Source organism: Paramisgurnus dabryanus, chromosome 8 (assembly GCF_030506205.2).
Source record: "Paramisgurnus dabryanus chromosome 8, PD_genome_1.1, whole genome shotgun sequence".
NCBI lineage: Eukaryota > Metazoa > Chordata > Actinopteri > Cypriniformes > Cobitidae > Paramisgurnus > Paramisgurnus dabryanus.
Window position 1 is genome coordinate 6927619 of NC_133344.1, and position 26681 is coordinate 6954299.

Consider the following 26681-nt stretch of genomic DNA (forward strand, 5'->3'; position numbering starts at 1 on the left):
TTTAAGTTAAAAATATTTATGTATATTTTAATTTAATATATTAAATATAATACACACACACACACACACTAAATGTTTCTTAAATACGTACATGCGTGTGCATTTATCTATACAAAATTACACACAATGCACAGACCTACAGTATGCAAAAACAAACCTTTATTTTGTAGCAATTTATCTTTGACAGCCCTATAAAAATAAACTATAGATAACTATGTCTATAACTATGTCATAGAAAAACAAATTTATCGTACAGTTAAGTCATGATTGTCATAAAATCTTTTGCATATTCTCCCACACTGAAATATATTTAAACCTCACACGTTTATAAAGTATATGGCAATTTATCAGATTTCTATCTGAATAAGATTGTGTTGGTCACATGATTTGGGATATTTGTAATCTTTGTTTTATGAACAGACAGAACACAGTATAGTTCAATAGCTTGTATTTTATTTATTAGCTTAAGACACAACCATTTAAGACATTATAACTGATATTAAGACGTTGGGTAGAATGTATATTTAATTTAGTATGTATATACACCACCAGTCAAGAGTTTGAGCACTCCTAGTCACTTTTATTCACCTATTAAAACAATCATAAAGTTATCAAACTTAAAATGCATTTAATATGTGACTCAGTAATGTTTCATAATTTACTGTTTTCTACATAAAAACACCCTACGTAATGTAATAAACATTATGTGAAAATATAACCTTGATATCTTTTACTATTGACCAAGTTAGATCATGTCAAAGATTAAAATAAATGCAGAATTATGCATTAGAATTTGATGCTCCTAATCTCATTATTAGATTATGAGACTTTAACCTGGGTCATACATATAAAATAAACAAACATGTTATAAATAAGCTTGTTTAGATTAGCCAACCTGTGTCTTAACAGACGCCAGCTCTGCTTTTTCTAAGTATTCACTCGACCCACTTCATAAACTGAAACCTGGGATGTTTTCCCATGTATGCTGGACACGCGCTGTCTGCTTCACCTTCACTTGATCAATACATATATTTTACATTTAAGCTTTAGCGTTGTACAGACATTATTCAAAATGTCTTATATAACTTATAAAATTTTATAAGTACTTAGGACCATAAAAAAAACAAATTTAAGGGTGCCCAAACCTCTGACTCGTAGTGTAATATATACAATATTCATAAATGTTTAACAGTGTGACAGCAAAGGTTCAGTGTATTACTGAAGTAAGAACTGAGATTTTACTGCAATGCAATATAAAATCAATTCATAAAATGTGAAAAAGCATTTAGTACAGTTTAGAATAAACATGTTTGTAATGATCTGGACCAGATAACACTCATTCAAATAACTGTCAATACTGAGTGTTCATTACGTGTACTGTTAACACACTCAGTGGTTAAATCCAGCTTCTCTTTAAGATATAAATAATTGTAACATTAAAGTTTCCCTTTTTATCCCTGCATTACTCCCACGGTACACAGTGCAGCAGCGTGACCTCTGACCTCAGCAGACATGCGACCTCAGAGGACATATGACCTGTGATGTTCTTTAACTAGTTCTCCTATCCTTCATCTTTTTGCTCATTTAACTCTTCGTCCTCAGTGCCGCGCATGAACTGACGGCGAGAGAGTTTCTCAGGGTCATGTGACGCCATGTTACTGAAGTCTCTGAAAATATCCTGGAATGTTTCATCATCTCCTGAGGGAACACCATTGAAAACATCTTACATTCCAACAAACCATTTGAAAACACAGGTGTGCAAAAAGTTTTGGGATGGAAAAATCTTGTGGATGCAAATCTCTCTCTCTCTCAAATTATTAAAATAATATAATAACAGAGAACAGTGAATTATCTGAATACACAGATAATTTCTCCTCTCAGATGAATAAATCTTACCCACAGAACCGAAGAATCCCTCTGAATCTCTCATTTCCTCATTCATACGAGCCATTCTTAACCTGAAACATACACTGTGAATTATCCTCTTAACCCCACATACATGCATAGAAATACACAAAATGCACTGACTGCTACTTACAATGTGACAATGTCAGCGTGTGCCGTTTCTATAGCGATACTGAGCGGATCATTTCCCTTTTCGTCAGCTGCATACTGATTGGCTCCTCGCTTGAGCAGCAGACACACCTGTCTGAATCAACCAATCACAAAACAATATCAAATCCTGCTATTCGTGGTTAAATGTGGTTTCACTACAATGAATGTCAGAGATGTTTTATACCCTGTGTGTCCGCTGGTCGCAGCGGCATGTAAAGCGCCCTGTCCATGCTGATCTCTGAGGTTCACATTGGCGCCGTTCTGCAACAAAAACTCACACGCCAAAAGAGATCCCTGCAAAACATGCATAACAGTAAAACACCAATCATATCAAAGGTCATTTACATATCAAATATAAGTCATTGTCGCTCACCCCGATGGCTGAACCAATCAGAGCTGTTCGTCCCTCTTGCTCCGGGTTGCTCCAGTTCACTTCCGCACCCTCGGCTAGTGCTGTTGCCATAGCAACAAGATCCCCGCTTAGTGATGCCTGGTACAGCCTCTCTCCGGCCTGTAGCTTTGCTGTTTCTATGGAAACAACACACAGAGCCAGTACACGTATAATTACATATAATCAGAATATGATCTCTGTCACAGATAAAACATACAAAAGTGATACAACAATGTCATAAAAAAACTTTACCAGCATCAGAAAGATCAAACTGACGTTTCACAAATCTCTTCTCCACATACTTTAATCTGATCCATTGCTCCTTATCCTGCCTGAGAGACAAGACAACCACTTATATGCTAGGTACATTTACATGCAACCACATAATCTGTTTGTGATCGTATTGATGGCTCAAACGGATTGAAAAGCCTTCATGTTAATACCTTAAAGGTGCAGTGTGTAATTTTTAGAAGGATCTCTTGACAGAAATGCAAAATAATATATTATCAGTGGTGTATAAAGACCTTTCATAATGAACCGTTATGTGTTTAATACCTTAAAATGAGATTTTTATCTACATATACCGAGGGTCCCCTTACATGGAAGTCACCATTTTGTACCGCCATGTTTCTACAGAAGTCATTAATGGACAAACTTTTTTTTCTAAGTTGTCTCCGATGACATGTTTGTCCGGTGGCGGCTACTGTAGCTTCTGTATGTGATAAAAAAAATGAGGGATAAGCAGTGGACTGAGCCGTTGTTTGCAATTCACCAGCACTTCACCACTAGATGGCGCTAAAATTTACACTGCACCTTTAAGCATAATTTTTCTGCACATGTGCACAAGGTATTTTTGCATACTATGATTCATGTGTTTACATGCATACTTTTCTCCTGATGATCGGATCAGAGATTGGAGTACACCACCCCTTTCCTTAAGATTTGCATACAATCGACATCGATCGTATTGATTAAAGGTGCAGTGTGTAAATTTTAGCGGCATCTAGTGGTGAAGTGCTGGTGAATTGTAACCAACAGCTCAGTCTCCTGCTTATTCCTCGTTTTTTAATCATATAGAGACTAGGGATGGGCATGATTAATCGACGATCGATAATTGATCGTTAAGAATTTCGTCGATGAAGTTAATTTGTTATTGATTAATCGAATACTTTTTTATCTAATGCAGGTTGCGTTGCCTAGCGTAGCATGTGTCTTGAAGCAATTAAATAAATTTTACTGTGTGGCAGCAATTCAACATTTTACCACCAGGGTGCAATATTTGACACCGTACTCCGTTATCTGTGACCTTCTGTTTTGATTTCAAAAGAATAATTATGAAGAGGTCATGATTTTTTGGAACAAATGAGGTCTCTGTTTAAGAATGCGGCTCGCAGCTGCAGGTTCCGCTGCTTTAGAGCACCGAATATTCAAGATCATATATATTCCGTTTGTCTAACTAAATTTAGTTTAACTGTCTTCCACAAGTTGATCTTGTAATAAAGGTCTCATGGAGGAAAACATGCTTTATTTTTATTCAACATTTTTGAATTATAAAAGTTAAATAATTATTTTTTATTATAAAAATATTAATGATTAATCGATAGTCGATCGATAATTCTCCTGACAATCGACTAAAAAAATTTAATCGAATGCCCATCCCTAATAGAGACAACTTAGTAAAAAAAGTTTGTCCATTAATGGCTTCTGTAGAAACATGGCGGCACAAAATGGCGACTTCCATGTAAGGGGACCCTCGGTATATGTAGATAAAAACATCTATTAAACACATAACGGTTCATCATGAAAGGTCTTTATACACCACTGATAATATAGTTTTGTACATTATTTTGCATTTCTGTTTAGAGATCCTTCTAAAAATTACACAATGCACCTTTAAAGTTCACGAATTATGTTTATCTCTTATTTATTTATCATATGATTCTCATCACAAAAATGGGGTCAAGTGCTTTACATTCTGCAGCGTTCATGTCTTTCATAACATTACATAAAGCAATAAAATAGCGTCATGCCTTTCAAAAAGTGTTTTCTTGGCCTATATGCAAAAACTTCTTAACTCTTTTCCCGCCATTCCCGCCATTTAAAACAACACTATGTAGTTTTTTTTACTTTTAAATAATGTCTCTAAAATTATTTCAGTGATAAAACAACTTTAAACTGGACAAATTGTACAGTTGCTGCAACCTGAGCAGCCTCCTAGCTGCTACAAGCACACTCTGAAAGTGGCGGGTACAGCACACAGCCCCGCCCCTCCCCCTGCCTGCAGAAGAGTGTCTGATACCAGGCACTGTTGCGCTTTTCAACCACATGGTGGAGCTGTAAGTCATTTTTACATGGAAACTACATAGTGTTGCTTTAACTCATCAATTAAGAAAAAACGCTTCAGTGCCAATGATGAGTTTTTCTGGCAATCTGTATTTCTGCTATTATTCACCAGATGGTGCTCTTACCCATCTTATACAACCCTGAAGCAACCCCGCACTCAAACAGTTCAAACGCTGTGTATGTTTTGATCATCGCTCTGAATCTGATCTCTATCAAAAGTTATTTACAAAAACGCAATTATCTCAGCTTTTTGCTCAAAATTTACTCAGAGCTGGCTGGCAACTTAAAAAAAAAAATGCTGGTGGGAAAATAAATAAGAACAACTTTCTCCAACTCAACTTTGTACATTTATTTAGAAATAAAGCGAGGAGAGAGGCTGTGTGCTGCGTTGCCAAGTCCTATGCTTTTTTCATACTTCAGATTTAGGCTATTTTTAAACTGTTACAGCGATTACATTTTTGCCTGTAGGTTCATTTTAGTTCCTGGTATTTGGGTTGTAAATAGTCATTGGGATGCTTTTGGGCTATTTTTAAAAGTCCATTGGTCTGGTTTGAAAAAGTAGTTTTGGCAACCCTGTTTACGCAGACATTTGGTTCGGATTATATAGAATGTACATGTAAACGAACATTTCAATCAGATTGCAATGATTAGGGTGCATGTAAAGTATACTGTTGTAACCTGCAATCTGATTCAATTCATTCGGATTGACAAAATTTTGTGCATGTAAACATAGCTACTGAAATGAACAAGCAACATATTATTCTGTATTTATTTGTTTGAGATAACATTCGTACCGTGAACTGACAGGCCTTGGCTTTTGTAGTCCATCCGCTGGATTACACTCATAAATGCTATTAATGACATCATTACCCAGAATGCATTGCAGCTGTGGGGGTAGAAGTAAAGATGCAGATAAACCCTAAAAACTAATATCAGTGATTTTGGAAAAGTACGGTTATAAACATGAAATCAAGCCATTAATGTCTGACCTTGAGCTGTTCTGGCTCCCATGAATCAAGCGTCAGAGATCGAACTTTGGACAGATGAACCCCAAGACTCCTGACAAACAAACAAACAAGGGTAAATATAGGAAAAATTCCTCTGCTTACATTTTCCACCAAAAGTAACTGACTTTGGGTATTATTATTAACGAAACAGTACGAGTCTGTTGCAGTACATGATGTTGTAATGCAGCATCGATCACACACTAAAGCACATCACTACACCACATTATTTAAATCTCACAAATACAATTTATAAGTAGAAACTTTAAGGTGACATTTAAACCAAGCAGTGTCTAGTTTAATGTCGATCGGACATTACCTGTGGATGCCCGAGCACTCGATACACATGGTGATGCCCAGATTAACGCTGGCCCAGCGAGGCTCCGCCTCCCCACAGTCACAACAGCGCTGGTTACCTTTTCCTTGGAGTGCCATGCACAGAGCAGGGGGGTGAGAGGGTGGATCTGGGATGAGGACAGGGGTGGAGTTTTCCTTCACCTTAAAACACACACAACATGCAAATATCATTCAAAGCAAGCAAAGTAAAAACAGATCAGAGCAGCACTTGTCTTGAAGTGTGTGTGTACCTGAGTGTTTTGATTCGTTACTTGATGGCGGTACGCCATGCCTATACAACCCTTTACAGCGTTTATCCACGCCAGCTTCAGCTCCTCAGTATCTGCCTGTAGTGCACAACACCTACACACAAACACACAGATGCATTATAAAAATGTGCAACATTGGCCATCTTTTCTAGAAAAATAAGATGTGTGTTTAATAGGCGTGTCTATTTATGATTCAACTACCCTACCCACATTTTTTAATCCACTTTTTTCATTATGTAATGCTTAGAAAGATTTCATGGTATTACTGCAAATTCTGCATGTATGTTACACTTAAGTTACCATTTTAGTAGATTACAATCATTTTATGAGGGCAATAAAATTTGCATTAATGTATTATATTCATTGTAATAAAGCACTATATAAATAAATCTGAATTTAGTTCATATTTGTGTGCGTGTGTTTACTTTTCATCATTTTTATTCTTATTATTTAATTCTTACTTTTTATTTAATTATCTTACTTTTGCACAGACAGCAGCTCAAAGCAGAAACGCCGATCAATGGCATCCTGAGATTTCACCGCACACAGACGAAGGTCATCAAACAGAACCACAGGCTGCTCCTAAAACACACACACACGCGCACACAGTCGAATGCAGAGTCACACATACACACACAGTTACACGCAGACACAAACATGCACACACAAACACGCACACAAACGCACACATACGCGCACACGCAAGCACACACACAGTCACAATATGAACCAGCTGATAAACATGAATACAGTCATTCAATACTACTGACCTTGTGTGATTTTGTGTAGATTAATTTATTATTTTCTGTAGAAAACCAACATCTGAAACAGAGAGAATAAATAAATGAAATATCACAATGAAGGACTCTCTTTATACACAAAAGCATCTGACCAAACCAAAACATCTCATCAGGAACAAGCCCTGCATCAGCACCATGACTTCCGAGTTTTTTTTTATGATGAAACTGACATTAAAAACTAAAATTGTTTTATGGAATATTGTGGTATTTTTTATAAATAATTTATCTGTGAGCTTCATTTGGATAATTTCCTGGACAGGGATTAGCTTAAGCCAGGACTACGTCTTAGTTTAATAAAAAATATAACAAACATGCTTTGATAAAAACAGTACTTGTGTGCTTTTTGAAGCAAAACAAATGGCACTGATATATTTTAAAATATGTCAATGCAAGTTGTTTTTAGTTTGGACAGGTCTTACATTTATTTTAGTCTAGGAACGCCCCATTATGTTTTATTTATTCATCTTTAACCAAAAATGCTTATCTCCTTGACTCCTCGAAACAACCGCACTATTTCCTGTCATGAATAATGGCGTGAGGGCAGGGGCTATTGGAGACTTGTTTCGATTAGCAAGTAGCAACATGGCACAACTTCCAACGATCCAATCAGTTCTCGATGAATAAAATCAGCTCTGGCCCTACTTTTTTCCCATTTTTGACCTGGACCACAAAACCACAGATTTATACATCATCTGAAAGCGGAATAAATAAGCTTGTCATTGATGTATGTTTTTTTTTTTAGGATATGACAATATTTGGTCGGGATACAACTATTTGAAAATATGCAATCTGAGCAGTGGCGTGAAGTGACTTGTCTTCCGGGGAGCCACAAATATTTTGAATTCCTGCCTCCTCGGAAGAAAAGACAACACATGTCACTGAATCTGGTGGTGCAAAAAATCTAAATATTGAGAAAATCACCTTCAAAATTGTCCAAATGAAGTCATTAGCAACTGTATCCACTCACAAATATAAAGTTTGGCTAAATATACAGTAACAAATTAAGAAAATATCTACATAGAACATAATTTTTGATTTTTGGCATAAAAGAAAAATCTATAACTTTGACCCATAAAACATATTTCTGGCATTTGATACAAATTTAGTTGAATGTTACTTATACTGGTTTTGTGGATTAGGGACACATTGTAGGAGCCATTTTACTTGGATATACTTCATGACGGAGAAAATAAGGCAATAATTATTCATGACAAATTTAAATGCTGTCTAGGTAAACATCTCATCTCTCTTACCTTTTCCAGGTCTTGTTTTTCTTGCGTGAGCGTTTGAACAAGTAACCTTGAATTGTTCCTCCATCGGACGGATTACACACAATAACCGCCTCTCCAGACGCATCCTGAGAAAGATAATCAATACATCATCAGAGCGCCTGTTATCTCCGGATAATTCCAGAATTATAGATAAACAATTATTTACTATCCATTAGAACTGACTATGAATACACAGACTGAGACACAAACATCTTTCTCTGCCAGCACTTAAAAAAAAGTTGCCAGCCAGCACCAGCATTTTTGCTGGTTGGTTTTTCAAAAATACCCAATTTTGAGCAAAAAGCTGAGATAATTGAATTTTTGTAAATGACTTTTGTTAGAGATCAGATTTAGAACAATGACATACATGGAGTTTTTACTGTTTTTGGATCAGCGGATGCTTCAGTGTTTTATAAGTTGGGTAAGAGCGCCATCTAGTGGATAACAGCAGAAATATGGATTGCCGTAAAAACTAATCATTGGCAGGGATGGGTTTTCTCATAACTGACGAAATTACTCAAAAGCAGGAAAAGAGTAAAGGGTCTCTTGAAACATTTTTATAAAGACATTTTTACTCTGTTGTTTATGCGTTTCCAGTTTAAACAGGGAGTTATGGCAGTATATGTATTTCAGTAGTGAGGTCTTTATGAGGGACAGCATCATACATGTGTAGTATAACTGATAAATAAATATTTTGATTTCAAACCAACTTTAAAGATTCATAACTAGTGTTAATATCTCACCCTCTGTTGAACGAGCAGGTGTGTGTTTTCCAGATCTTTCCTCTTGGAAGTGCAGTCGGTCGACAGCTGAGAAAGCTTTTCACACATAATATTTACAAACAACTTCAATACTCATGAACTGGAATTTTCTGGGAATTTTGAAAATTTTTCATGAAAATTTCACAAGAATGAATAGGAATTGTGGCACACATATGAAGATGAATCAGATGTCGAGGAAGCTAATGTTTGTATGTGATACAGTCTTTACAGGCGGGGTGCATGATTTTTGGAAAACACTTCGGGCCGAGTACCAAAACACACTTGTAGCCATGCAGCAGTAAGGGGCGTGTCTACTAACCTACATCACTGCCTGGTTTGCGTATGTGTGGGGTGGGTCTATCAAAAGAAGTTCCAGATACTAATGGAGTAGGGGTGTGTTCGTCTAGGTGATTTCAAATGTAAACATTGGCTTTCAGAGATCATGCACCCAGCCTTTAAATCCTTAAATGTCCAATTTGGAATATTTCCAAAATTTCCAAGCTTTGCAACCCTAACTATATATAAGTGTCTTACACTAACTAATACACAATTTGTCGAGTTATATGTTTGTATTTAAGGGAATTCACTGTGCATGTACAATGTAAATACAGCGTGTGTACATATAAATATCTGACGTATGTGTTTTTTTTTTGTATAACCTGTGAGGCCATAGTCTTCATGGTCGGCTCGAGATCCTTCAGCAGGTCAAATCCCTGGTGGAAAAACGTGTACTGAGCGTGAAAATAAGAGAAGACCTACGAGAAAAAAAAACACAATTTCTTTAGCAATACACATTTATCTGACCGATACGTCAAAGGACAAGAAAAGCATCTCACCGAGTTGAGAACATCCAGCTTTTGTTGGACTTTAAAGTTATTTAGCTGTAGAGAAAGATTGAGAATGTAATTAATATTAAGATAGTAATGAATGTTTGGATTCAACATGTAAAATATTTATTGAAAGGTTTCATAAGGTTTATTGTTAGCATCACATTATGATCAGAATAAAACCAAAATATACAGTTTTAACAACATCTCCAGTTGTATTTATGCTGTATTTACAATCAGGGTTTTATAAAGTTAGTCCAGAGTACACAAAACACAGCAGAAACCGGATCCTTCACCTCTTGAGTCAAAACAAACAAAACAAACCAGCCAATCAGATTCTGTCCTGACATTTCTGTCATCATGACAGAAGTAACACAGAAAAAACTCACACTTTCACAAATGCTGAATGTTTATATAAAGTTTTATATGATGGAAACTGGATATTTATTGATTTTTCGAACGTAAAAGTGCCTGGGGTCCGACAGCAGATTCAAATCAGTCATGAGATGCTCAATGACTTTAAATAACAAATGTTGCTGATGCAAAAAAAAATTGACTAACTTTGTAACAGAATGCTACAGAAGAGAGAATACATGCTGTTATACGTCTGTAGTAAATATAAACAAGAAAATGTTAAGATCCAGATGTGCAGTCACCTGTAGGCAGTAGTCCAGGGCAAAGTGTTGGTAACATTTTCTGGTTGCGAGCAGCAGGTGAGTCGCTCTCTCAGCGTCTGCAGGTTTGTGTCTGCTAACCTGAGCGTTTTTCACAACCGCGGCCTCGAGATCGTCTCCGATCCGGACAAACTCACGGCGTGTGTCGCGAATCTGCGGTAGAAATCTGACAGAGACAAAGCGTTAACATTGATAACTGTGACATGAGTACAAGAATGTGTTATGTTACGTACTGTGAGAGCAGATTTGTGAGCTGCTGTGTAATGGCTCTCTGGGTTTGATCAAACAGCATCTACATGGAAATATACACATTATTTTAAATGAATAAAGCATTTATTTATACATTTATTTTGTACTCAATTCCATGTTCTTTCTTTTTGCACAATTAAATAATTTCAACTCAAATCAATATTTACTTATTCATTTGACATGCAGTTGTATAAAAAGTCGACTGGTGCACAACTGTGTGTATATTGTTGTGCTACAATATCTGCAAACTTGTCTCATGCACTAAGAGTTAAGATTTCGATCAATTTAATAAACCGAGTAAGACACAATCTCACCGTCTGAAACTGAATCATTTCCTGTAGGCCTTGGTTAAACTGACGCAGACAGTTCTACAGACACAAACATGACAAATGTGCGTCAGTATGCGAATCAGGTCAAAAAGTCTGATCCTTAGATCCAAACATGTGTTTACCAGAATAACGTTGTCGTTCTTATGATACGTTGTGAATTCAGCCAATGCCGAGAGGAAATGTTGATTACAGGAGTTGTAGCTCTGTCCTGCCTCCACCATCTGACTGCACAACTTCATCACCTGAAGACCGAGAAAAAGGCTTATCATAAGAAATCAGAATTTAGTTGATCTTTTCAACTTTAAAGTCGGCATAAATTAAAAAAAACTTCATGGAATATTGTGTTTTTTTTTTTTTACAAAAAATGAATGTGCTTACTGCATGCGGGGCACGAAAAACATCGTAGCAATTATCAAATAGCAACATGACCAAACTTCAATCCAATCAGTTCTCCATGAGCAAAATCAAGTCCGTCCTACTTAATTTCTCAGAAGCCATTTCACTTGGATATACAATAAAACGGAGACGCTACTTCCGTGTCATGATGACTTAAAGCAGTCCTCCCCAGTGCAAAAAGATCACTAATTAAAGGCACAATATGTAACTTTCACCACTAGAGGTCCCCACACAACAACAGCGTAGCTTGTTGACGCTTTTAAAGAGAGTGAAACAATAAAAGTTGTATTATTCACCTTCACTGTTGATAGGAATCGATCGAACAGGACTCACAAATCATGGATGACATAATAAAATAAAGTTTTTTAATAATTTCGTCACACTAGACTTTCGTTCCTTTGACTTCCATTCATATGCATGAGAATGTGTCAGACCGAAAATGCTGGTTTATGCAACGATATTTCGCAGGTCGCTGTGTAGCAAAGTTCAAGTCTGGTGAACTCTGACCTCTGAATTCGTATCACGTGGAGCGTTATGACCAATACAAAACCAGTATCTCACTGCGTGACCTTTCTCTCTAGTGTACTTTTTTGGTCTATAAGCCACACCCGAGTATAAGCTGCATCATCCAAATATGCGTCATTAAGACAAAATAACATATATAAGTCGCAGACTCGCAGTGGACTATACGTCACGTTTATTTAGAAAATTATTTCACAAAATCCAAGCGAAGAACAGACATTTAATCTGGAAAGGCAAGTTATTCAACTAAACAATAGCAGACAGAACAGCAGGCTGAATAGATGTCTGTATGTTAAAGTAATATTATCAGTTATTTAAACGATAAACCATAGCATAGAGAACTTACCTGAAAGGTTAAATAGGCTAAATTAAAAGAACAAGCCAACTAGCGTGAAGTTTGCAGACTCGTCATTCCACATAACAGAATCCATTGAATTACATAAATACAGAAGTAGCATATGGGGGACTCTCGCGGCTGTTGACGGTAATGTTGTCTCTTGCCTCATAAATGCCAAAATTTGTTCATACTGACTTACAAGGCGCACCTGACTATAAGACGTAGCACCAGCCAAGTTATGAAAAAAATGCGGCTTATAGGCCAAAAAATACGGTACTTAAAAGACCAAATGTTTGAAGCTAAAGATCATATCGAAACAGTGGATTACCCGGACATGACGCATTGACAAGCGACCCTATGAACATGGATATAATGCTTTTTAAAAAGTTAATTCTCTGGTTTGAAATATTGTTAAAAAAATGTTAAAATCATTTGGGATAATGTTATGTAAAATTATAGACCTTTTGCGTGTTTGCAAACAGAGATGACGTTTTTTGTGGGCGGAGCCCAACTGGTGGCAGAACGTGAATGCTTCTCAATAGCTGTGTGAAGTGTTTTAGCATTAAACTGTGATTTTTAAGGATCCGGTGTTCTGTAGAAGTCTGTTTCCCCTATATTTCTCTAAAGTGTAATGTTTCTTATAACGTTTTCACCAAGTTACGTTTATTTTTTTAATAAATTAAAAGTTTTAATGGCTTGGCCACTGATATGCTTGCATGTATGTAATGTATATGTATTGTTCTTTATTGGTAAATCAATTATTTTTACAGTATGAATCTCTGAAATACTTATAAGAGCAATACTATCATGTATTCTGTATAATATCATTTATTAAACATTTAATCATTTCCTGTTTTCAATTTCTTCCTTATATTTTTATCCTACGTGTTTGATCTAAAACTATTATGTTTACATACAAATTAATTTGTATAGGCCTGTTTATATATTATTAACACTTTACATCGTGTGTGTGTGTGTGTGTGTGTGTGTGCTATGTTTATATATTTATTAGTAAACATCATAATTTAGAACAAACAGGAAGAAGACATAGGCCAAGATATATGGTAAAAAGAAGTAATAGAAAATGAAAAAAAATAAGAAAACTTTAATAAATGGTAATATTATTGATATTATGAACTAATTAAAATCTTTAATCTTTCTAAATAAATTATAAACGTAACGTGATGAAAACGCTATAAGAAACACATAGAGGGATCAGACTTCGACAGAACACCGGATATCTTCTCTAATTATTTTCTATTCAAATAATTAAAAGATTTTCAGATGATTTCATCACTCCAGTCTGACCGGTTGAGGGCTTTTATTGCAACCATAAACACCTACGTTTATCTTCAAATGGTGTCTTCGACGACGATATACTATAAAAATGAAGGTCATCTATTTTGGCATTCCTATTCTGACACTCAACAGCACAACAAAACATTTTCTAGTGAGTTATATTGTTCGTTTCACTCGTGTCTCATTCATTTCCACTGTTTTTCTGCCACCACATGCGCGCGTGACATAACTGTGACGTCGACTCGCAAAAGGTCTATAAACAAAATATCTAACACTGTGCTAGTAGTTTTTGGATATTTTATTGCAAAAATCTTACATATTGTGCCTTTAAAACCAAGCTCCGAAAAAAAAAATATTTCCACTTTCAAAAATGTGTAGCATCTTACCTTCTCCACACGACTCTCTAATTCTGCAACATCACTTTCACACCGATCCAGAGACTGCCTGCACACACACACACACACACACACACACACACACAAAAAGAATGATACAGCAGTGGTTCTCAAACTTTTTCTGCGTGCGGCCCCCCTTGTGTACAGTGCATTCCTTCGCGGCCCCCCCAAAGAAAATTTATGACAAAAAACTGTTCTAAAATTTAACATTCTAATTAAACAAAACATATTAAGTTATACAATAAAGTGCTGTTGCTTAGTAGCCTTATTTCTTTTTAGGTTTAATTACACAGAATTAATGATAAATAAATGTATTTTATAAAATGTCATAAAACTGGGGCCCCCCTGGCACCATCTCGCGGCCCCCCTGGGGGCCCCGGACCCCAGCTTGAGAACCACTGTGATACAGGATGTGCTGTGGAATAAGTCACAATTAAATGGCAAGTGGGGTCAATGCAACCCCTTCAGCTGTGATTTATTCATTATGCAGCACAGCCTCGAGTACCTTATTGCTATATAAATGGTTGAACAATACAAATATTAAAGCAAAAAATATGCATCAACACTGTGAACAGTAAGAACGTTTCACATATGTTTACATTGCTAAGGGTGCTGCACAGTGATACTGTTGAAAGTGTGTATCCTGATTTATAAAACTGGACAATTTCAAAATCAGGTCTTATGTAGTTCTGAGGTGTGACAAATCTGACAACTGATCTCAATCTTTGACATGATCAGTATTATCGATATCAAGAAATAGTATTAATTTCTCAGCAGGTCCACGTGTGTAAATTCTAATATTATAACAGACATATAAAATATTAAGCAAATTAAAAAAAACATATGGTCTATCTATATAATCATTTTGTCATGCATGACTTTGTCACTGCTTGACATGTCAACTAACTACAGCTCCTCCATAAACATATACAATTATTTGTTTTCAGTATTGCTGCACATAAGACAGTGAGTGAAGATGAGATGTGAATACCTGAATGCAGGTGAGTCTCTGATGCAGTCCTCAAAGTCCAGAAAAGTGTTCATGCTCATACTTAATCCTTAAAACGTATTATTTACAAACTCGTTGTCATGAACTACAAGACTTGCAGAGCTGACATGAATAAATTATGAATGTGGCCTGATGATGCAAAAACACACCTAGATGCATCGGTGTGAACCGTTATCTCATATTCCCGTCTCATATTCCCATATTTCCGTTAAAATAAACACAAAACCTGCGGCGAAACGCATCACTCGTGCAGCATGCAGTGACACAGATGCATGTCATTCAGTCATTGCATTAAAATACTAAAGCTGCGTCAGTCTGAACTAAAAATTGTGTTGACAGCTGCGTAGGTGTTTCTTCATATTGCTACGAGCCGCTTTTCCGGTGCCACAGTCAAGCGATAGCGGATATCCAGTCAGTAACTTTCAAAATAAAAGTCAGAAAATAAAGTAAAAGCGTGAAAATAAAATATAATACAAATCCTACGCATATTGCTAAACAAACAACAAACTACAGTTTTTAAAACATTACCTTCTGTTGTTAAGAGAATTAGTCCTTGTCCAGTGTTTTTTGGTGTATGGTGCATTCCTTCATGGCCCCCCAAAGAAAATGTATGAAATAAAACATTTAAAAACTTAAAATTTTAATTAATTAAACATATTAAAGTATACAATGTAGTGAGTGCTGTTGGTTGGTAGCCTTATTTTTCTGAGGTTTAATTACACCGAATTTATGATAAATTAATTTATTTTATAAAATGTCATTAACTGTGGCCCCCCTGGCACCATCTCAGGGACCCCCCATCGTGCCATGGCCCTCAGTTTGGGAACCACTGTCCTAGTCAAATTTTCCCCATCCCATATGGCACATATTTTTTTAAAATATATTATATATATCTTTATTTTTTAAAATTTAAAGATATATATAATATATTTAAAAAAATATGTGCCATATGGGATGGGGAAAATTTGCCTATATATATATATATATATATATATATATATATATATATATATATATATATATAATTTTTTTTTTTGGCCATTTTGTATATATTAGGGATGCAGCGATACCACTTTTTTGGAATACGAGTACGATTACTTGCCAATACCGATACTGAGTACTTAATAAAAAACATGATTAAAATTTACAGGTAACAGCTTTAGTCATATAATTTAACAAAAAAACAAGGGACTAGTTTTCCAGTTTGTTGTAAACTCTGCCTCTTTGGACAACACAAGAGGCATTAACCCCTTACACGCCACTCAAACATAGACATTTCTCAGACCGTGGTATCGAACCCTGGTATCGGGGGACTTTTAACGAGTACGAGTACTTTAGAAAATGTGGTATCAAGGCCAATACCTTTTTGTGATGCTACCTATGTAATATTTTCTCTACGAAACCAGCACATTCATAAAGTCAGAGACAACAATAATTGTGAGACAGTATAAAAGTTTATTATGATGTTTTGATGCCAAAAAGCACAAAAACTGAAACCTGACACAGTGTTTTTCAAAAGTCCTGCTTTGAAAAAAAATTCAAGTTGAGATTCAAACATCTCCACAGTAAACCACTTCATCATCAATATTATTTCAATCTCTGAATTCATGCATTCATGTAAATCAGTGTGCATACAGAAAAGGGGCTGAAATAAAGTATGTTTGTGTATTTGCATGTTGTGTAAATGTGTGTGCACAACTTCAGAACTCAAAGGAAACGAGAATAACAGTGACGTTGTCTGCAGAGCCCCGCCTCACTGCTTCACTAGCCAATCGCTGGCATGCACCCTCAAATCGCGCCGCTTGTTCGGTCTGACCCTCTTTAATCTCCACCGTCTCGTTCTAAAAGATAAAAACAGTTTGTTTGTAAGGGGCGACACACAACCTGGATCTCTCCAGACCTCCTAGAAGTCATGTAATAAGTTAAGTTGCTGTTCAAGTGTCAATAATAAAACATCTCCAGCTCCATTTGAGTAAAAAAGCAGTAAGTGTGTTAATGTATGTACCTCTATAATGTTAAGCACAAACTGAATGGCCTCCTCCGCAGAAAAGACCTTAAAAAGCCCATCACATGCCAAGAGAACAAATCTGAACAAACACACACAAAAACAATTCATAAACACTCTCACAGGGGTCACATAGACACAATTTGAAAGAGACTGAACTTGTGTGTGAGAAACTTACTTGTCATTTCGACTAAGTTGACAGCGTCGTAAGTCAGGAGTGGAAATCACCCCACACCTTTTATACTGACCATCACCAATAGATCGAGAGACCTCCAGTACACCAAGCACTCGTCCGTCCCTGTGAACACACATACACTTATACGACCCATGATCACAAACACTCCTCATGTGTTTACACGTACACACAAACACACCTGACTGTGCCACCCGCTCTTTGAATCCTCATGCGCTCCTCATATATGGTGGGGTTGTGCTCTTTACTGAGAGCCAGAGTCACACATTTCCTCTTCCCAGAATCCTCTGCCTGCTCCACACGACACATCACAGCCTAACAAAGACACACACCATTAGTTGTATTTATTCTTACAATAAAATTGCAATTATATTTTGCGTATATGCAGAATATAAAGTACTATTATAAAGATTCAGGACTGTGTACATCAATAACATCAACAGGAGTGATTTAGCTTATATGCTAATATTAAATGATCAAATGTTAGCTTTAGTGCTCATACATACTCTACTGTCTCCCAGGTTTGCTACATAAAGAACATCATCAACCACCAACATACATGTAGCTGTGGAGCCGTCCTTCCACGCAGGTTTCCTGCAAACACACACGTGATATGATTTTGCTCCGAGGCGCTTCATGTCACATACAGCAGCACGAATTAAAGTATAACTCACTGGCTGGATGCTTTCTTCAGGAAATCTTCATCCGTTTGACGAAAGGAGTCCAGCAAACACTTCTTCACCAGCTTCTCCAAATTCTCAACGTCACCTGAAAGTCAAGATGCATTGTGGGTAAACGACTCATTTTCAGAGCTGAAATGTGACGAGGCTGTAGACCTTTTACCTTTGGGAAATTTGCTGGCCAGTGTGTGATGAAGATTTTCTGCAGCAAATTGAGATGCCCGAGCTCCACCGTGACCATCAAACACAGCGAAGTACGCAAGCCGAGAGCTACAAAACACAAACACATTACTGGAATCGGGGAATGTGGAGTAATGGGGCGTAGGGCTGTCACGATTATGAAATTTGGCTGTTGGTTTATTGTCTAATAAATTGTGGCAATTATAATGATTAATTGTCTGTTTTATTGCTTTAACATTTAATTCTCATACATTTTTTGTTTGTTCATGAAATAAATTTAACACATTGTTGTGATTATTTAAATCTTCTGCAAGGTTTACCTGGCAGTAAATATTAATACACACATAACACACAATTAAAAGTAATAATTTTATGAATATATCTTTCAAAAACTGAAAATTCTTTATAAGAAATAAACACAATAAAGTGTCTTAAAAATAACTGAAAATAAAAGTGCAATCACATAAAACTAACTTTACCAGAACAGGCCTTAAATAGTAGACAATCCTAATAAGGTCATATTTGAACTGGATCACATGTCTGTAGTGGCTGCAAAAAAAATCTATTCCTTAATGCTGCATTCAGACCAGTCGCGGTAGAGGCGTCAAGCGCGAGTGATTTCAATGTCAACGTAAAGACGTGTTGACGCGCATCTGGAGGTCTCATGGCGCGAATAATGCGTTTAACGCGGCACGTAGACGCGATTCCGCCTTCACGCGTCTAGTTTGCGGAAATGGCGCGAATTGAGCGTTGCCGCCAGAAATGTGTTAGTTAAAAAATTTTACTTTAGCGGAAAAACGCGACGCGTTAACCAATCAGGAGCTTGTTCTAGTAGTGACGTGATTACAGGAAGCAAGCAGAGTCAAAGAAGCCTATGGAAGGCCCTCCCATGATGCGAATTTCCACGTGAATGCGTCAATAATGCAAAAAGGCCGATGCAAATTGTGCGGTGCGATTGCCGCGAAAACACGTGTCTTTGTGCAAGTTGAAAATATTCAACTCAAGTAAAAAAATTGCATGACACAAAGTTTAATCCTGTGAGTAATCTAGAGCCAGGAATGCAATAGTTTGTGTTTGGTGTGTATGCAGCATAAGAATAGATTTGCACTAAATGTATTAGATACTGTATATCAAGCCTATTAACAGATGAATATATTCAATTCAATTCAATTCAATTTTATTTATATAGCGCTTTTCACAATTGTTAATTGTTGCAAAGCAGCTTTACATGAGTAGATGTAGAGGAGAACATTGAAAATCAATACATAGTATAAGAAGTAGAATATAGCGGCTAAGGATAAAAAACCGTGTAAGGGAGCATATTAATAATGTAACGTATACAGTAAAGTGCTAAGTTAAGCCAAAGTTGGCTGACTCTCCCTGGGACTAAATAACCCCCTAGGAGAAAACCCGGTGGGAAAAACTCCTAGAAGGACAAAAAACCCTAGGGAGAAATTAATATTTATATTTATAATATATAGACACGGTAGGGATAGGAAGCGTGTAAGCGGATTAAATTGGTTCAGCCGGTGGCCGTTGGTCGCGCATCGGTTGGGCGTCACGTTGAAGGACAGCCAGTAGATCAGTGGTGCGATGACCTTCACAGCAACATATTTACTATATATCTATACAGCCTTGGATTTGTGTAGACAATAAGGCTTTTCTGACACCTTTTGTTTCACAAATACATGTTTTAGACACACTGCGCTTGAAAATGAAATGTCAGTGTACTGTGTACTAAAGTATACACTAAAGGCAGATGGTGGTAGTGTTTGGGAAACATGTCTGAAAACAGAAGATACTCATCCCATCAAACACTTACACTTGTGAGGGGAGATTCGTGACACTTGTTGTCATGTCTGGTAGGATCATGTGTGCGTCCTGCATCTCCTCTCTCTCTCCACGTCTCGCTGCAACAAACCCCATCAGCTTTACAAGATCTGCTGCGACACAAAGACACCATGAACATCAAACATCTCACCTTCACAGCACACATGCATGCACACATGCACCCTACATCAGTAACACAATGTGTGTGGAAAGCTGAAAACCTTTACAAACTTTCTTTGTCTCCTGATTTTGTTCTTCCACCTGCGTCTCCTCTGAGCTCCCTTGATCTCTTTTCCTCTTCTCTCCTCGATCTCCATTCTGCTCCAGGCTCTCCTCTAACGCTTTAGGTTTAACTGGACCTGGAATCCACAACACACACCCCTTTAAACTACATCATTTTAAAGTCCAAAGAAAAGACAGTAATGCCAACTAGGCTACACGAATTCATAACCTAGTGTGCTACATAACCAGACAACATTACATCACAGAATACACATATAAACACACGTGTGTAGGCCTATCAATAATACAATTCCAAAACATATATACACAAACTTATATGTGCACATTAAATTCATGTTTAAGTGGTTTAATTAGATACAATTTCACATTTGTTTATATTAGTTTGTGTGAGCCGTTTAGCTTGCACTTTATATCATCTAAAAACGTATTTAACAGTAATAACTCAAACATGATGGATATTATATTATTATATTTCTTCTATAATGAATGAATAAATGAACACACCTGGATCGTTTGTAGGTTCTGGTAGATCGTCAAATAGATCCATTTTTTGAGAAGCTGCCGAACTGATGTCTGACGTGCTTAGCTTTAGCTTCAGCTAACACACAATTGAATTGAATTCACACTTAATGTCTGATCTACCGCAGCAGATACACGCTATATTAACATATATACAGTAACAAAATCAGACAACATCAGATGTTTCAGAAGATTTTTGAGAATAAATCTGATGAATTGATCAGACGACAGAACCGACGCGCTGTTTTGTGTTTAGCTGCTAACAGGCTAATGATAAGCGTATGAGTTCTGAGGAGAAAATTAACATAATTTGATACAAACAGACAGTTTTGATCATAATATGTGTTTATTCATGTGTTTGTTTCGTTCTAGTGTTCAAAAGAACTATAATAAATACTTAGAAAAAAATATAATAATTTATTTTATTTTTTTCTAGCTTCTAGGTTAATGAATTTACAGTTTGTGCGGCGATATATCGTCAGGCGTTGGTGGTATAGTGGTGAGCATAGCTGCCTTCCAAGCAGTTGACCCGGGTTCGATTCCCGGCCAACGCAGACAAGTTTTACAATATTACTTTTATGATAAAAATATAAAAAATTTCTTTACATACAAAGCACATATGTGTGTACGTTCGTAATTTCACCTTATAAATCTTATAAAGGTGCTTCAAAGGTCCAAATTACATATCATAATAACATATGTAATCAATTTCTATTCAGTATTCAAATTCTAACCTACTATAGAGTGCCGAAGTAATGGCGTCACTTTGTAGGCTAAAACGCGGAAGTGAGTTAGCATTTTAGCACTACGGGTTCCCTCGCCCTGAAGTCTATGGGTTTTTTGAATGGGTTTTTGCTAAATCGCCTGAAATAAGGTCTGTGGTTAACAAAACCTCTAAATATTTTCACGTTTTGTTCTATGACATAAAATACACCAGTTATAATCTGCTTGTGATTTTTTTAAACTTTATTGTGCCTTAAAAACGGTGGTTGCTAACAAGTTGCTAATAGGGACTACATCCTTGGCGGGGAGTTTAGACGTCATCATGACAGGAAATCTGTCACTAGCCTTTCAGCCTCACGTTCTCAGAAGTTTACCTTTCAGTTAATATACATAACGTTATATATTTAGTCTTTTCAAATTGTAGTTTTTCCAAATATTGTTGTACTGTGGAGAGACTGTAGTTTGACATGTTTTGTTTTGTCCGGAGATGCAACCACAAGTCGTCGATGAAAGATGCTCGTTTACCGTCCGATGTTCCCCAGCGGAGACTGTTTGTGCCGTAAGGTAAGCTAACACAACGATGATTTCCATGTGAACACCGTATTTACTGCCTTAATGTGGCCATGCACGACCAAACTTTAATGGTGCATATTGCTCAACACGCGAATGATATGATACTTTGACGGTCAGATGGAATTAAAAAGGCTAAGTTAGCAAGAATAAACGTTTTTCATTACAAAATCAACAGCTAAAATAACTTACCTGTGTGTGTCTTTCTCTTAAAATAAAATATTATTAAAGGCTAACGTTACTTCGAGAAATGTGTTTAATTAAAATATTCAAAATAATACCTGGTTTATTGACTTTTTTTCAACTTTGCTTTACCCACTAATAATAATGATTGTAGTTATTTGTAAACAGCACTAGTTAGGCATTAGATAACAATGATATTAATCTTTGTTATTTTAGTAGTAAAGTGTGATTTTTGTAATTTTAATTTGTAAAGGTGTTACTTCCATAAAACTAACACTGCTTATTTTGAATTTATCCTTAGACGAGCTGACCGGATGCCCAGTGTCCATTCTCGCATCTGCAGCTGTCATTTTCCTGCAGGGGATAAAATGTCCCCGTTTTGTTTATATCCACAAATGATGTTCCCACTGGACAAATTTTGGAAGATCATTCATACTCCCTGAGACAGGATAGTGCTGATGTGCCTAAAAATGTTCCACCACCCATTTATAAAGAGGAGGAAATGGCTACAATTTATGGCTGACAAAGATGATGAACCATCTCCGGCTGATCAAACCCTCACTATCAATTCTGAGGAACAACCAAATAAAAGCACAACTAAAGAAGAGCTGCAGTCTGGATGAAGAAGAAGAATCCAGCTTGAGATTGAGTTAGAGCATTCCATAACAGAGATTCAGCTTCTCAAAGACTAACTCCAAAGGCAAACGAGTAACTGTCATGACAGGTATTCAGCCTTTCAGATGAGTGAAAGTGTGATTCGAATGGAGACAGAATTGCCAGATAGGGATACTTTCAGTGCTGTGTGTGAATATGTTGCTCATTTTGAGGATTCCATTACGTACTTTGCTGGATGGAGGAGACCCAAAGAAATCATCCTTGAGGACCTTGATTAAAATTCGCCACAACTATACACACTTGCACTTGCATTTTCCATGTAGGCATTCACATTGTGTTGCAAAAATACCTTCTTTCCCTGTAGAGACTTGTCATGTGAATTATATAGTATATAGTTTGTTTTCAGTTTACTTATTTTATGAAAATAAAGATGTTTACTACAAAACTTGCTGCAATGTTTCTGTGGATCCGTGATTGGAGCATTTTGTTAACTTTTGTTTAATTCCCAGAGAACACGCTGATATCTATAGCTATAGCTGATATCTATAGCTTGAATGCACTGTAAGTCTAACAAATACCAAAATTAAATGTTAAACTATTGTAACTATACACCAGTCAGCTCACAGTAATGTGAGATAAAATTTACTACACAGGCTCTCACATTGGGGCTTGTGGATTACCAGGTAAAAATATATAGAAAATGTGAACAAAATTAGTATATATGGTTTATTTAGGGAACATGTATGGTTTAATTATAATATATTGTATTTAAGCATTGATGCTATTGGACAATTCTCTTTAAATTCAACATATATAATTATATATAACTATTATATGAAATGTTTGGAATTTAACTGTGTTATAAATAGAACACTTTATTTAACTCCTCTATCTCTCCATAGTTTTACTTAATGAGACTTGATAAACCTTGTCCCTCATGCTGGCCCTTACAATACCGGTAAGTAAACCAGCATCTAAGCTGCACTGTTATGTCCAGATTTATAGTGGTTCTCTCTCCTCGATCTATGGTTTTCTATCGTCTAAGTAAGAAAAAGTACATAAGATTGGAAATTGATACGGCAATAGCTAGGGCTTCTGAGATGTTTTTTTTTCTGGCGAAGAAATGGTATGCAAACATACAATCAAACATAATACAGTGAAAGATAATCTTTTAAAGTATATTTGGGGCACAATGATCATGCATCATAACCTTAATCACAAAGAAAATAATATTAAGGTTTATATAAACTAACGAAATAATAAACTAATAAATAAATAAAACATTAACAAAAAATCTCAAAGAGGCACGTGTAAACAATATTTCTTACATTTTTGGAAATAACGAATGGGCAATATTTCTCATGAAAAAGTGGATAAGTGTCCATAAACAGCGCAGATCATAATGAGCGAGCGTGTTTTTTAAATAAAGTTTGAGGAAGCTTGATGATGACGTTGATCCGCGACCGGTGCGCTGTAGTCCGTTTATAGCATACCGTTAGCATTTTATATCTGACGGCTTTATTTAGGCTTCAAAATGTATACATTTTCGTTTAACTTATAAAGATTATCTTGATAGACAAAACGTGTAAGGTTCATAACTCTTTGTTGAACACAGATCTTATTTTTTGCGATTTTCCAAAAGTCTATGGGAAAAATGAATGGCTTTTCGATAGAGGGAACCCATGCGCCGCTAACTTCCGGGTTGGCCTACAAAGTGACGTCATGACTTCGGCACTCTATAGGGATTGTTAATGTACGTCACCGCAGTGTTGCATTATGGGACGTGGGCGCCATGTTTAGAGGCACCGCCGACCGCTATGCCATTTAATTGTGGGTGTGTTAAGCTAAAACTAGGTAAACTTGAAGAAGAACCGAAGAAATTTAGGAGTTTGAAAGAAAAAGAGAAGGGACCCTATCGGGAGAAACGTTAAGTGCTACTGCCAAAAAACTTTATTTGGACAAATAAACAACAGATCCATGTGATTTAGCAGCCCATGACTGGATTACGGATCCAGACGCACTACCTCCGCTCACATATCTGTTATTATTACCTTGTTTTTGGATTGAGTGCATACACTTTGCAGGAGTTTAAGAGCTATAAATCCCTTCAAGCTCATAGTAAGATGACATTCTTCTTTCGGAGTTTTATGACGGTTGGCAAACCAGCTAAAAGAAATATGCCATTTACTTACAATGTATACGTATCTTAATGAATCTATAAAAAAATATCCGTTTTATTCTGTGCAATGAATCAACACACGTATATAAGATGGCTCTTCTGTTCTTGGCCAAGTTATTAAAACAAACAAAATGCTAAATATTTAGCTAACGTTATGTTATTTCAAAGAGTCACAAGCAGTGGGTTTGAGCAGTTGCATTTAATAAAAAATATTTGTTATAATCGTCAAAATTGTCTAAAGATTTATTTTTATAACTCTTGTGGTTATGTTGATCAGAAATGACTGAATAACGTTACATAATTTACATTTACAAGTTAGTTTGACAGTGTTAGCATAAAAACAAGACAATTTAAGTGGTTCTGCTTTTATTAATCACAAATTACTGAATGACTGAAAATGCAGCAAACACACTCTACAGCTGATACAGGGATTTTTTTGAAAAGTAAAAGTTTTTTCTCCTGATTGCGGCAGGCAAACCACGCGATCCGGCGTCTTTTCGTCAGCTCCTCCACCGGCTTCCCCCAAATAAAAGCTGAAAAAACGTATTCCGTTGTTCAGTTTCCTCCCTGAACGATCGTGTGACCTGCTGTGGCAGTTCTTGATCGAGCAGTACTGACCAAACATATCCAAGTTTATTAAAATCTCGACAGAAAATACAAAAACAACCTCCAACACACTCAACTCAAATACAGCGGGATAGGAGGCGATCCTGCAAATATGGCGGATTACTCATAATGCCACACGGCGTGACGTCAACTCCACATTCCCTATAATGTAAGTCAGATTGAAATTTATATAACGCTAACATTATTTTCATCTATTTTAACACAGGTTTCATTTGTATTTTTATGCAGTATTTGTGTTGTGATATATTATAAATACCTAATGAAAATAAATCAAGAGTAACTATTCTGTAATTGGGTCATTCTACGGAAATGTCAATTTTCTGTCCCTAGCCTTTACAGAAATATTCCACTTGAAACACACTTTAGGGTTACATTTTTTTTATATATTTTAAAATGAAACAATATGATATTTGAACAATTACACCTTCTTGAGCCATCAATGTAGCAATATTTGATTTTTATTAATTAATTAGAAATCCAAGGACAACAGAAGTGCTCCTCCCCACAGTCATGTACAGAGGGAAAATGCTTAATTTTGAGATCAAAAACAGTGTTTTCTTCTACTTACAATACAACTATCAAATATATGATTTAAATTACATTAAAAAACAAAATGCTATATAAATATAATATATAATGAAAGTAGTGGTCCCCTGGAGTTGTGTCACTGGTGTTACCGTTTAACAAAAAAGCTCTTATTTTTAAATAAAATTAACAACGACGACATCACTTGACTTCCTTCATTCAATTTCCTGGAGATCTATGAAGCGAAGTCCATGGTAAGTCCACTGTCTCTTTTCAGTTATCAGAAATCTTCATTATTTATCTCATGATTTCACATGAAGCTTTTAGTTTAAGTCACTGGTA

General features: G+C 36.2%; 2 protein-coding genes and 1 non-coding gene across 7 annotated transcripts; 1 reads left to right on the forward strand and 2 right to left on the reverse strand.

Moving 5' to 3' along the window:
• Positions 1–433: 433 nt before the first annotated feature.
• On the reverse strand, positions 434–15666 carry LOC135770673 (arf-GAP with coiled-coil, ANK repeat and PH domain-containing protein 2). Its single transcript, XM_065280362.1, has 22 exons — positions 15250–15666; positions 14250–14307; positions 11432–11551; positions 11295–11348; positions 10965–11023; positions 10714–10897; positions 10067–10111; positions 9890–9985; positions 9213–9287; positions 8452–8555; positions 7169–7220; positions 6880–6980; positions 6381–6492; positions 6113–6291; positions 5779–5848; positions 5584–5675; positions 2699–2778; positions 2429–2583; positions 2240–2349; positions 2039–2149; positions 1897–1958; positions 434–1698 (listed from the first exon to the last, which is right to left on the reverse strand). The coding sequence occupies exons 1-22, from the start codon at positions 15306–15308 to the stop codon at positions 1562–1564; spliced, it is 2115 nt and encodes a 704-aa protein (XP_065136434.1). The 5' UTR covers positions 15309–15666; the 3' UTR covers positions 434–1561.
• A 1036-nt stretch (positions 15667–16702) lies between these two features.
• ilkap (integrin-linked kinase-associated serine/threonine phosphatase) lies at positions 16703–21305 on the reverse strand. Of its 5 annotated transcripts, none has more exons than XM_065280377.2 (10): positions 20903–21305; positions 20377–20514; positions 20148–20265; positions 18309–18415; positions 18140–18233; positions 17972–18059; positions 17647–17780; positions 17451–17570; positions 17273–17354; positions 16703–17108 (listed from the first exon to the last, which is right to left on the reverse strand). In XM_065280377.2, the coding sequence occupies exons 1-10, from the start codon at positions 20943–20945 to the stop codon at positions 16968–16970; spliced, it is 1065 nt and encodes a 354-aa protein (XP_065136449.1). In that variant the 5' UTR covers positions 20946–21305; the 3' UTR covers positions 16703–16967. The 5 variants fall into 5 exon arrangements, with proteins under 5 accessions (XP_065136449.1, XP_065136448.1, XP_065136450.1 ...); XM_065280376.2 differs by having other exon boundaries at positions 20148–20268; XM_065280378.2 differs by having other exon boundaries at positions 20391–20514; positions 20903–21304.
• A 94-nt stretch (positions 21306–21399) lies between these two features.
• trnag-ucc (transfer RNA glycine (anticodon UCC)) lies at positions 21400–21471 on the forward strand. Its single transcript has one exon. It is a non-coding gene; the product is annotated as a tRNA-Gly (tRNA).
• Positions 21472–26681: the final 5210 nt, after the last annotated feature.